The sequence below is a fragment of the Chlamydotis macqueenii genome, chromosome 2 (assembly GCF_036417535.1).
Source record: "Chlamydotis macqueenii isolate bChlMac1 chromosome 2, bChlMac1.mat, whole genome shotgun sequence".
NCBI lineage: Eukaryota > Metazoa > Chordata > Aves > Otidiformes > Otididae > Chlamydotis > Chlamydotis macqueenii.
The window spans coordinates 111543335-111556484 of NC_141557.1; the positions used below are offsets into that span (position 1 = coordinate 111543335).

Sequence of the window (13150 nt, forward strand, 5' to 3'; positions counted from 1 at the left end):
TTATTTAGGTCTTAAAAACCTTAATCTCAGGGCTTCATAAAAAGTGCTACTAAGAGGTACAGTATCAGGCCAGAGCTGATGCCCATGAAGTCACTTGTTCTCTCCTTAGACAACGATAACCGATAGCCAGGCTCTGCATGGACACATTTTTCCCATTGTGTAAGGGTTGCGACTGCCCTGTTATGACATTCCTCCTAGAGAGGATTCCAGATAAGCCCTTCAGGTCTTGTCTCAGCTGGACATAAGGAATGGTCAGCTACCCTCATGGCTGTAATCCAGCTCTGTATCCTCATTCCTAACTAAGAACATGAGTGCTGGGCCATTTTCACTTTGCTTGTGATTCACCATATCCCAAAAGCCTGATGTGGTTAAACCAGGCCTTCAGCTATCTGCCTTTGCTCCCACTGCGAACTAGGCTTTCATCTAAGTGCTAAATGTGGACGGTGGAAATTAATACATCATTTTACCGTACATCTGAATTCCAAAGGGATTTCAGTTTGCCACAGGCTACTAATGGAAAAAAAAAAAAAGAATTTACAGCGATTTCAGCAGATGTCTTTGCTCTGAGATACAGAACAGTGCTGACCTGGATCTGTCAGCTCTCATTCAGCATTTCTAATGAAATGTCAGTTGTGTATTCCAAACAGTCATTCTTTGTATATGCAATTGAGACCTTTTCATGCTGTGCATGATAAATTATAAAGCTTCATGAACTTTCTCTAAAGAAAACCTTACTGTGTGATGCAGCTGTTCTGACTCCCTTGGAAAAAGCATATGGAAAACCCAGGACATTTGAAACCAGTAGTCAAAAGCATAAACTATCAGTGCATAATGACAGTGGGAGATTGCAGTCCAACATTAGCTAATGACTTGGCTGTTCTGGAATTTGCGTTTCCAGAAATAACAAGTGGTTCTTCTAACACATGAGCCCTATTCTTTCCATAGATGAATATAAATAAGCAAAAATGGAATCAATTATTTTTTACTAACCTGATAATGAAAGTCTTCTCGCAGCTGCTTGACTCAGCTTGTTTCTGCACAGCATTGCATGCTGCTGAATGCCCTCACTGTCAGGATCCAAGGGTCACCCAACCCTTTGGAGAAAAGTTAAAGAGACTACAGAGTCAAGTCCTGTTTCACAGGATTTCATATTCCCTGGAAAATATTAGGAACTGATGGCATTATTCTATTTTCTAAACTATTTGACACACTACATGGAGTATATCGATGCCCAGATGTTCCCAGGCAGATCAGTTTGGGGGGCACCCTTGCACAGATGAGATGAAGAGTGGTGGTGAATGGATTTACTCTTAGTGGACCCATGTATTGTTCTTTGTTGTAAGTCAAGGTAATACAGTAGGAGACCTGTAATGAGGTCAAGCATCTTTGCATATGTTTGAAGTCTGGAATAGTGGGTATTGCTCTGCACTGAGTCTCTTTTCCTAGACATCTTGCTGAGAGGAAGGTCAGGATGAAAAGCATTAGGGTTTATGGTCCTTGCTCATTTTGGCACTTGGAAAAATCCCAGTCTATTACTGTACCCAAATATTTGTAGCCAGAGAAATATTCTTTATTCCACAACACTGAAATTGTTGAAAGGCATTTTTCAGATTTATTGCTGATATATCTTCATCTTGAGACATATTAAACTAATAATATTCTTGGTAAAAATAAAATTGCTTATTACTGACTTGTTTGGTGAAGGGGAACACCCCACTGACAACAGATCAGTTCCCTTTCCTGACTGAAAATCATGAGAGAAGCTGACCTTTAAAATAAAAAATGAAGAGGCAAAGCTCTTTGGCTGAATATCCATTATGATTTATGAAGAGAAAGAGTTATTTAAGTTACATCAAAGTAAGAGATGAAGACACTTTTATCGATCACCATTTATATTTCCACTTCCCTTATATACACACCTTATGGAGCACAGGGAAAGCTATGCTAAAAGAGGATATTATCTCAGGGAACATTATTTCTTTATTCTCATTTTAATCCCAAGTGTACTGAACACAATTCAATATTTAATTTCATTAGACTCCTATCGCCAGTTTGTCCCATATTGATAGTGTTCACTTAAGACAGGATTCACTCATCACCTAGAATGAATGACTTTTTGTGCAATAATTAGTGAGGAAGAATCTACCATGAGCCTCTGTGAGTCTCAAGCTGTTTATTTAAATTCTGAAATTAGCAGTGCCAGCTCACTACTGAGCAATATTGGTTCATTCCTTCAAATTACTTACAGGGAATTTTGAACAGCAAACTTCTTCTACCTGAAGTTATAACTCTACCAGAAAACACTCATAGTGTATACTTCTAAAGGCAGAGGAGTTTTTGGTAGTACAGCTTGTGCCAGATCCCTTGCTGCAATGCACTTTACCATCAAGACAATTTTTTTTTACCAGTCTAACTCTATTTGCTTTGGGGCTTTTGCCAACCTAGCTATGCAAGCTAAAAAAAAAAGGTCATTTTCTACCTGAATTTTTTGTCAATATGCAGATTTTAAAAGTAGATGAAATGTGCAAACCAAACAAAATGTGTGTGATACCTAGGAGGTAAGGATGCTACAGAATTTTACTTGTTTGCAATTCACAAAACTAAGATGTTGCTCATGTGACTGCTCAATTCCTTTACAAGCATTAACCTGAAATTCATGCTAATGCAGGTTGGTTTTCACCTTGTTCAGTACTATCTTCTCTGTTTAATTAGAAAATAAAATTCACCTGGGGTAGATCAAAGAGAGACAGAAGTGAAGCTTCTCTTAATAATATCTTTTCAGGAAATAAGACTACAGTCTATCATAGAATCATAGAGTGGTTTGGGTTTGAAGGGACCTTAAAGGATCATCTACTTCCAGTGCCCCTGCCCTGGGCAGGGACACCTTCCACTAGACCAGGTCACTCAAAGCCCCATCCAGCCTGTCCTTAAACACTTCCAGGGATGGGGCATCCACAGCTTCTCTGGGCAACCTGTTCCAGTGCCTCACCAACCTCATAGTGAAGATTTTCTTCCTTATATCTAATCTAAATCTACTCTCTTTGAAGAGAGTAGTAGTCCTATCATTACATGCCCTTGTCAAAAGTCACTCTCTAGCTTTCTTGTAAGCCCATTTTAGGTACTGGAAGGCTGCTATAAGGAGAAACATGCAGAAACTGATGTTCTATTTCAAACACCAAGCACTTGACCTCTTAAAGTATACATTTATGCACTTCTGTTTGTGACATATTGTGTCTTTGCTTTTCCATAGGTACAAAAACAATGTGCCCATCGATGTACAGGCTCACCCTGGAAAGTATATCATTGAAAGTCGATATGGGCTGCACTCACTGGAGATTAGCACGTAAGGGAATACTAGATAATTTAACAAATATCTTAAGCTGAAAAGTTGCTATAGATTGAGACCTCCAAAATGTGAACATATCTCTTGGGGATATAAGAGATATCAAGTTTGTACAGCTGAGGTGAATGCTGTCTACCAAATGTTGAAGCAGTTCTGGTTTTCCTCAGTGGAGGATATGCAATTTACCTAAGTGAGTAATTTATCTGGATTATTATTCTATTCATGGCTGAGTCAGAAACATGTGGGACATTTGTGGTTACTTTTTCCATTTGTCTGCTGTATGAGGACAGTTAAACAGGAGAAAAATCTAGTTTGGGGTAAAAAAGATGCGAGTTATCTGTTTTTCAAATATAGCAAAGTTCCTGGTTCTTACTGAAATGAGGAACAGAAATGAGATGTCCTCACTTATACACAAGAAAGATCTGTAACAGTATCCATCCTCCAAGTGGGAAATTTTTGCAGTCATTTGCATTAAAGACCATACAAAATACGAGACCTAATCACCTTATTTGATAATCAGCAACATTCTAGATTTGACAATTTAGATGCTGGTAGATGCCCTTTGAAAATATTTTACTGTATCTACCCTTTCTATAGCTTCTACGTTAACCATCTCTCCATAGGAGACAGTAAATTAGAGATAATTTAGAGATAACTTATATAAATACTACCAGACAGTTTTTCCTATTTCCATTGTATTCTCAATTTCAAATCTACAAGTGATATTGGAAAAGACACAAGTATTCCAAATATTGGGGGTTTTTTTAACATTGAGAAAAACTTAATGGCTACAATCAGTCCAGCGTCCAGTGTGTCTGTCTCCGAAGCTTGTTCTTGTTTATAGATTTTACACAGATTTCTGAGGGTTTTTTTAAAATCTAAAACATAGGAGAGGGTATACCACAGAGTAAACCAGTGCCATGCCTAATAATTTCTATCATTTTAGATGTGATTTCGATGACACTGCTCAGTATCGGGCCTCTGCTATGAATGTTAAAGGAGAAATTTCGGCTTATGCTTCCCTTGTGGTAAAGAGTAGGTGTTTTATTTTCTTAAGATGCACATTACCAATTTCAGTTTTTGTGGCTCAGAGAGCCTTTATCTCCTGGTGATTGTGACTGGAGTTGCTCTTTTTCTGTCTAGGGTACAAAGGAGAAATCGATGCAAGTTTTTTGCATGCTGGAACTGTTTCCATGCCTCTGGGCTGTAAGTTGCAGTACATGTTTGTTTGACACATCCATTTACAGTTGTGATATCATGACAAATGACTAAGCAGAATATTTTGTAACATTATTTAAAAAGGAAGCAGGTCTGTTTTACAAAGGTACTGAGCTCTACAAGTTCAGACAGTGTTAGCCTCACCCATAGGGGAAAATGGCATTGCCTTCTCGGTCTATGGCTGTTTGCTCGTATAAGAAACATCCTTTTAATACTGCCTTTGGCTGTGGAATAATATCTGTCAAAGAGAGCAACACTTCATGTCTTGCAATATGTAAAACATGGCCTGGAAGAAAGCCAGGGTGTGCATGTGTATAAGTAGAGTAGCTGACTTAATTGTTCTTGTCTGCTGCCATGCGATTCCATGGTTTGCCAAAATACGTAGAAAAGATCAAATAGCCAGAGTCCAGTTTGAATATTTTTTATATAGCAAGGTAAAAATTGTAGTTTGTTTTACCTGAGACCCTCATATTTTGAAGTGATTTACAGTATTGCACAAATATTTCCATGATGAGAAATGTTAAGAAAATCCACTCACATATGCCACGTGTGAAGTGCCCTAGAGCTCCTGTGCATGGAAGGCTTGACAGATCAGACTTACGGACATTTCTTTTATTGTAGCAGTGCAAATGGAGTCAGGGATATCCTGCAAAGGCATGCTAGATGTAATTTATATACTGAGGCTCAGAAATAACAGAAACAAGATTATGCACCTCCTTACAAAATGCAAGGCCATGTGTTTCCAGTGTAATTTGGGATTCATCACTTGGTAATGGGAAAGGAAGATGAGGACTTGCATATATTCATTGATCACAGGAAGACTGTGAGTTACTGCTGTAGGACAGTTGAAAAAGAAAATGTGACCCTAGGTTTTATCAGCTGAGCTGTTTTCAAAAGAAATATGGAAACCCCTGTGCCATATACGTGCAGTACAAGTATAAGGCACTTAGGATATTCTGTCTGGAATACTGCATAACTTCAGTCACAGCATCAGAAAAGGTAAATTCAGGAGCAAGTACAGACACAGGCTACCTGAATGCCTGGTGGAATGGAGAACTCAGTAAGAGTCCCTCAAAAAGGTTTATTTAGCCTATAAAAATGAAGGCTGAATGGACACATGGGTGCCCTAAAATGGAGCAAGGAGTTAAAACAAGGAAAGAAAAAAGCTAAAGATCAGCTTGATCTGAACAAATCATTAATCATAAATAGAAGTTGGTTTAAGTTATAAAAGAAACCTTATGATAAAACACTGTCTCTGAAATTTTGGAAATTCTGGATTGAAATTCTGCAGGAGCCTCTCAGATAAAATGAACTAGCTGTAAGAACTGGAGCTGTATGAATAAAGAAATAGTTGATTTTCTGTCATAGTAAGGGTTTGTATAATTTGACACTGCAATTAACTCTGAATCTGATTGCTGAATATATATTGTTTGTATTTATATCTTAAACTTTACCTGAGCTTGTATTCATAATCATTGCTTAATACTCTTGTCACAAAAGGAAATAAAAAATAAACACCCAGATTTTTTTTCCCCTTATGCAGTTGGCGTTACCCCTCATGGCTATGCTTCCAGGTTTGAAATCAAATTTGTCGACAAGTTTGATGTAACCTTTGGGAGAGAAGGCGAGACAATGAGTCTGGGCTGCACAGTTGTCATCAATCCTGATATTAAACGCTACAAACCAGACATCGAATGGTACAGAAATGGTGAGAATGTTTGACAAGAAGAAATATAAACTTCTTTCACATAAATCTCTACTTATTTCAACGTATGTGAACATTATGATTTGATCATCACTTTCTCAGATTTCTAAACAGTAATATTTTCTAATTTTCAATTTAAAGTTTTTCAAAATTTAACATTTAGAAATGGAACCACAGCTGAAAAACAGATGAAGCGCTATGAAAATGTCTTTTAGGGACTTTTTATTTCTTATGAAAAAAAAATTAAATTAGAAGCACTTTGATCAGCTCCAACATCTATGTGGCCCATCTAAATAGCCCACATAGCTTTTACTATTTATTTATATGCCAAGACATTTCTTAAGTAGTTGCGGAAATGTGTTGTGCAACAGCTGATAAAAAAGCTGTTGCTCTCTGAAGTTACACTTTGAAAACGAAGACAGAATTGGCATGAGAGCAGAATTAGCTGTAATTTATGATTGTCTTTGAAGACCGAAAGTTACATAATACTTCCACTGTATCTATTCCCAATACGTCACCAGTCTTGATACCAAGTGCTTCAAACCAAACATTGAATGGTCTTAGTAGCTCCAACTAGTTCTCATCATGAAATTCTCTAATTTCTAGGTATTCTTATTACACCATCCAAATGGGTCCAGATGCACTGGAGCGGAGAGCGAGCTTCATTAACACTGACTCATGCAAATAAGGAAGATGAAGGTCTTTACACTCTACGAGTGGTGATGGGAGACTACTATGAAGAGTACAGTAGTTATGTCTTTGTTCGAGGTAGGATACTGTCTTGTGAACAAAACTCACTACAGAAATGAGGAAAACCTGCTGGTAAAATCAGTCTCAGCCATTTTAGGCACTTTTTTTCCCCAATAAAAAGAGAATTATTTTCTATCAATAGATTCTAGCGATATAGGTTCCAGTTGTTATCTCTGGAAAAACTCAATGCGTATCTGAAGCTTTGGTGCCACATGCTAGAAGACTTCTAAACCCCATTGGCATTCTGAGAAGGAAATCTAGGGTATTGATGTAACTTCACTACTCTTTTTCAATTTCAGCCCATGAACAGTACTGAATGTAAGTTATAAAGAGGAAAAATCTACATAATAACTTAAAAAATATTTTTGTTACCATCTCACTGCTAGCTAAACTGCGCTGTTTTGATCAAGATTTTGCGCACCCTTTGAGAGGTTCTCTCTGATGCACAATGCAGGAAAAAATACAGTGGAAGTGAAATGCAAAGATCTGCACCTAGGGAAGAATGACCCTGGCTGGAAAGCAGCTTTTCAGAAAAAACCCTAAACGTCCGGGTGAACAACAAAGTGAACATGAGACAGCAATGTGCCCAAAGGCGGCCAGGGGCATCCTGGGCTGCATTAGGAGGAGTGTTGCCAGCAGGTTGAGGAGGTGGTCCTTCCCCTCTACTCAGCACTGGTGAGATTCATCTGGAGTAGTGGGTCCAGTCCTGGGCTCCCCAGTACAAGACAGACATGAACATACTAGAGTGAAGGGCTGTGAAGGTGATTAAGGGCTTGGAGCATCTCTTTTATGAGGAAAAGTTTAGAAAGGTGGAGATGTTCAGCCTGAAGAAGAGAGGGCTTAGGGGAGTTTGTCCATATGTATAGATATCTGATGGAGAGGAGTAAAGAAGGCAGAGCCAGGCTCTTATCAGTGGTACCCAGTGCCAGGACAAGACGTAATGGACACAAATTAAAATACAGGAAAGTCTATTTAAACATAAGAATTTTTTTTTTTTTTTTTTAACTGCGAGGGTAGTTGAACACTGGCACAGGATACCCAGACAGGCTGTGGAGTCTCCATCACTGGAGATATTCAAAACCTGATACAACATGGGCCTGGGCAACTGGCTCCACCTGACCCTGCTTTGAGCCAGGGATTTGACTGGATGATCTCAGGAGGGGCCTGCCAATCTCAACCATTCTGTCTTTCTGCAAAGTAAAGCAGCAAAGCTGGCTCCATAACTGAAATGTAGAATTAAAATGTTATTTCTCTGGGTGTTGTTTGCTTGTACTATGAAAATATTCCCTGAATTTCTCTCAGAGCCATATTTCTTTAAGAAGCCATAGCTATCAGGTTACATGCTGATCCTATATCTGTCCCAGCTGCTAAAGGCAGCTGAAGCGTGAAATGCTAATTCAAAAGGCTGTGGAAATTCTTGGCTCTGCAAACATGCCCAGAACAGCACAGTGTTGCCAAGTCCAGCAGAGCTGTGTGAGATAACAGCCTGCTCAGAAAACACAATGGAAGCAGATGTTTTCATCACCTGAAGAAAGAGTTTACTGAAATGAGCAACTGTGACCATGCAGCAAGGAAAAGAAATAGGATTTGTCTTTCTTGCTTTGTTTTAAATTGTGCTGCCATATAAATAAATGATCACTCTCATTCCGGTTACATCTTCTAGCAACATAGGTATGACCTGACTGCAAACCCACTACCCCTTTCTCAAGATTACCTTACTAGCCAATCAGCGTATTTCTCAAATTGTAATTAGATTAATTATATTCTACCTTCCTACTTAAATGCTCTCCACAGTGTCAGTTGGCTAGTATATTCTCCACTGCTCCTCCTCAATTCTAGACAAATTTGCTATAAATTGCTAGCTATGGTATTTAAACACAAGCAGAGTCATGCACAGAAATTTCTATATGTTGATGGAAGTGAGCGATGCACTAATCAGGCTCATAACTTCAGGTCTTTAGACAGGCTTTGAGAATGTGTGTGACTCCTCTGCCATGGCTACAGGTCAGCATTTGTCAGCAAGCCATCAGGGATGAAAGCTTACCCTCCTGGAGGCTGATCAGCAATGCTGGTTGTCCCAGTTATTTCCCAGTCTGTCTTGGAAAGAAATTGTGGTGTCTCATTTTAGCCAAGTGGTAAATACAGGCAATTAAAACCTTTCATACAGAGATTACCGAAGACATATTGCTATTACTCTTAATGTTCTTATTATTCTGTTATGTTAACTGGATTACTTACTCTGTACGTTACCTTTTTTTAAAAATGCATCAAATTAGCTGTAATTAGAACCTGGACTCGGTAACTTTGGCAAAGCTTCAAAAGCTCCATGGGATCCCACACTGCCTATGAGAGAAGACATAGTATGAAGTGTGGGTTTTTTTTTTTCTCTGAAGACTACTGTTTTACTTAATGAAGGATGTTAAATACTTTTATAAGGCATTTTTTTTCTCAAAGCCAAAAGCATAAAAAATAGGCCTAACTGTGTATTGCGATACAAAATCCTGTAATGCCTTGAGACATCAAACCTTTTAAAGAAGTCTAGGGTTTAGGTGGGATGTATGAGTAATAATGGTTAGCAAAATATGCTTTTCTTCAGGTATATGCATCTTTCTTGTCTGAGTCAGGTCTTCTTTTGAAGTAGCTCACAACAGGGCTTGAAAAGTGCTACATATAATTGTACGAATGGATGTTATTCTGCAGAGGAATAACCTCTCTTCTTTGAAAGTTTTTTTTGTACAATCTTCTTCCAAAGGTTATTTTTCTCTACATCAAAATTATCCCATCTCACAAACCAGACTGACTGTGTAAACAGTAAAAATCCCCAGTGCCCAGCACTGTGCTCTGTTTTTTGAAGCTTTAGATAAGATACGTCCAGAAGCTGATGCTGGAGTCAAGGCCCTTTGACACCAGCAGTCCCAGATTTGTGATAAACACCTGGAAGCTCATCCTTAGGAAGGTTATATTCCACAGTGATAATGTATGTGTACTATAATTAAACTTCAAAAGGTTTTGATGCTTTTGCTATTCATAGCTAACCAAAAGCAATGAAGGACTATGTGTGGAGATAAGATACTTAATTCAGTATTGTGTATCCAATGAGTGAATACTTTTGATTGAGCTGTTGCCTGGCTGTAAGCAAGATATCAGCCTCTTCTCCTAAGTAGAATAGCAGGTAAGTATATAGTCTGCCAAGTTTTTGGTTCAGCTACGTCTCTGGCAGCTACCCAACCAGAATGCATGTTGCTAATTTTATTTAAAGTGCCTAGATGAATTACATTTACAGTATGCTGTGACATATTAAGCATTTGTAAATGTGGCAAAGAGAAAACCAAAACCTAGAAAAACTTTGCCAACGTAAAAATGAATACTTTTTGAAGCCAGTGATGGAAGTTCTTTTTTTGGCTCAGTGGGAACAGAGTTCGGTTCTTAAAGATTAATAATTGTAAAAGAACTGTGGTTCACATTTAGAAACTTATTTCTCCATCCTCACAGATGCTGATGCTGAAATCCCTGGAGCCCCTGGTGCACCACTGGATGTGCAGTGCTTGGATGCCAACAAAGATTATGTCATTGTCTCCTGGAAGCAGCCCGCTGTTGATGGAGGAAACCCCATCCTTGGATATTTCATTGACAGGTCAGTGAGCACACTGAACTGGAGAATTCATATTTCTGCTCATTCTAACTGAAAAACCTAAAAGAACATTGAAAAGCATGAGATAAAATGGTCATTTGTTATTTTCATTCTTGTTGCTGGCCAGAAGAAAATTACTTTTTTTTTTCTTTTAGATTGGCTGGGCCTGACCTAGCTTTCATGGAAATAATTATGTCCTGCTTCCTTTAACTACACAGAAAAAGTTCTGCAAGAGACTGCATAGCACAGCCCTCGCCGCATCCTGTGAGGCTTGAGAACCCTCAGGATTTTGCAGTGTTTGGTGGCTTACAGGATCAGGTCCATCATCGGGCACCTGTGGCTCCTTCTGTATCAGTGCTCTCCTGCCTCTTTCCAAAGAGTTACTACATACCAGAAAGCAAAATATTATCCCATAGGGACTTGGATTTCTTTTATGTGCTATTGTTTTCCAAGTTCTTAGATTCACAAGCTTCATGCAGATCATGCTTATGTATTTTTCTCTGCAACAATAAGAATTGGAAACAATTTTTAAAATTATGAAACCTGGATGTGTCATGCAGTGGCAAGATTCCAGAAGCTTGCGATTTAAGAAATTCAGTCAGTATTTTGAGACCTGCAATGATCTTCAGAGCCGATAATATTTGTTTGAATTTTGGTAACAGTATATATCATTAGTAATATACAGTTCCTGTGGGCTTATTTAGGGGCATGTAAAAAAATCCCAAACATTTTATATATATATAAAAATATGCCACTATATTATGCCATTGTATATACATAAATTATATATGTGTAAAAAGAGGGCATTGCTTTGTGAAACAAATCTAACACCAGTACATTCAATTCAAATATAATTTTCCTAGTTCTAGTCAAGACTAGACTCTGAAAAATAAGATCTCATTTTAAAGCTAGGCTATTGAGTAACTGTGAGTAACTGCAAGACAAATGGCATTTTGATTTTATCTTGTGGTCACCTCCTTTATTCTACATTTGCTCCTAAATTCAAAGCTGAGTTACTGCTCCCCAGTATTTTGATCCCACCAAAGGTATTTAGGCATCCAAATATTCAGCCAGGGTATCCCCTAACTGCCTTGTAGAGTGAGTGGGTTGCTCAAGGCAGCAGGATGGGTCTGTGCTAATTAATGCTAGAGGCGATGGTTGGGCATCCTTCGCCCCAAGCAGAAACCAGAACCACAAAACTGCCCTGAGCGAGATGGTGACGATTCCTAGAAAAGAGATGCTCGCATGTGCCAAGGTAGGCACTGTAACATTCACCTTGGCAGATGTGTCATCAGCAATAAAAAGTTTCCCAAGCTGCTGGTTCATGTTCCTGTTGACTATGTTGCCAGATACTGGGAAGCCATCCCCACAGGCTCATTCTGGCTCCCTGAGCCAAAGTGGCTGCGGTGTCTCCCTCCTGCTCGTTCTCTCTTCTTCCTGCCAGAAACCAGCCTCCTGCCAGCTGTGAGGCTTCGCAGCAGCAGAACCAGCACCACCTCACTGGGTCTTGTGGCCGCAGTGGCTGCAGCCGCTGCACCGCAGGCTCCCTTGGCAGCCCCAGCGGTGTTTGAAGCAGGGTCCGGCTGAGTGGCTGACTCTAACCCTACTCACAGCCATCTGTGTGCTGGACTGGTCACAGAACTCACAATGGAGGTCTCCGTGCCCCATGAAGCCCATCATTTTGTGGGATGTATAGCAGTGGAGCGTGGTGCACGAAAGATGAACAAGTTGCCTTCCAGCAGCTGCGAAAGATACATGTATTTCACGTCCCATCAAGTATGCTAAAGCTGGCACTCCCTTAGCATACTTTGGAGGGTTTAAACAGTGAAATGAGTTCTGGTCATGTCTCTTCCTCAGTTCAGGAAAGAAGGGGTGCAGCTGCAAGGGATTTAGTGCATGCCCTGACCCCTTGGTGCAGCTGCTTTGATGTCACCAGTATACAATGCTGCTGAGGAAGCTGATATGGACCAGCCAATGAACATGAACAGATGGTGAAGCTGTAAAAGGGGGGGGGGGTACCCCGAGTTTGTGTTTTTCCCTCCCCAGCACTCCTCTTGCTGTTCGTATTTTTCAGGTGTGAGGTTGGCACCACCCACTGGACCCAGTGCAATGAGACTCCAGTAAAGTTTGCTCGTTTTCCTGTCACTGGTCTGATCGAAGGCCGTTCCTACATTTTCCGAGTCCGAGCTGTGAACAAAGCTGGCATCAGCCTACCGTCCCGGGTGTCAGAGCCAGTGGCTGCTCTGGATCCTGCTGATAGAGCCAGGCTTAGAAGTAAGATGTGTTTTTTGCAGGTTGCCTGAGAGGTTTAAGAAGTCACAACTCATTTGAAAAAAAAAAAAAAAAATCAAAGGTATGACCATCTACTCATAAGCCTTCCAAATCCCACTAGAGGGAGCAATGCAAAAACAAAATAGTCTTTGGAGACGGCTTTGGCAAGAAGAAGTCATCCCTGTGCTCTTTGCACAAAGTGCTCTGTCTGCTGAAATGGCTTTGGCTGGCT

General features: G+C 39.7%; 1 protein-coding gene across 1 annotated transcript in view; it reads left to right on the forward strand.

The window, feature by feature from the left end:
• Positions 1 to 13150, forward strand: part of MYOM1 (myomesin 1) — an 81145-nt gene that overhangs the window by 21665 nt on the left and 46330 nt on the right. The window contains exons 6-12 of the mRNA XM_086740678.1: positions 3251 to 3343; positions 4290 to 4378; positions 4487 to 4549; positions 6105 to 6269; positions 6873 to 7034; positions 10509 to 10650; positions 12722 to 12921. Of these exons, the coding sequence (XP_086596804.1) occupies positions 3251 to 3343; positions 4290 to 4378; positions 4487 to 4549; positions 6105 to 6269; positions 6873 to 7034; positions 10509 to 10650; positions 12722 to 12921 (914 nt within the window). The remainder of the gene's footprint in view (positions 1 to 3250; positions 3344 to 4289; positions 4379 to 4486; positions 4550 to 6104; positions 6270 to 6872; positions 7035 to 10508; positions 10651 to 12721; positions 12922 to 13150) is intronic.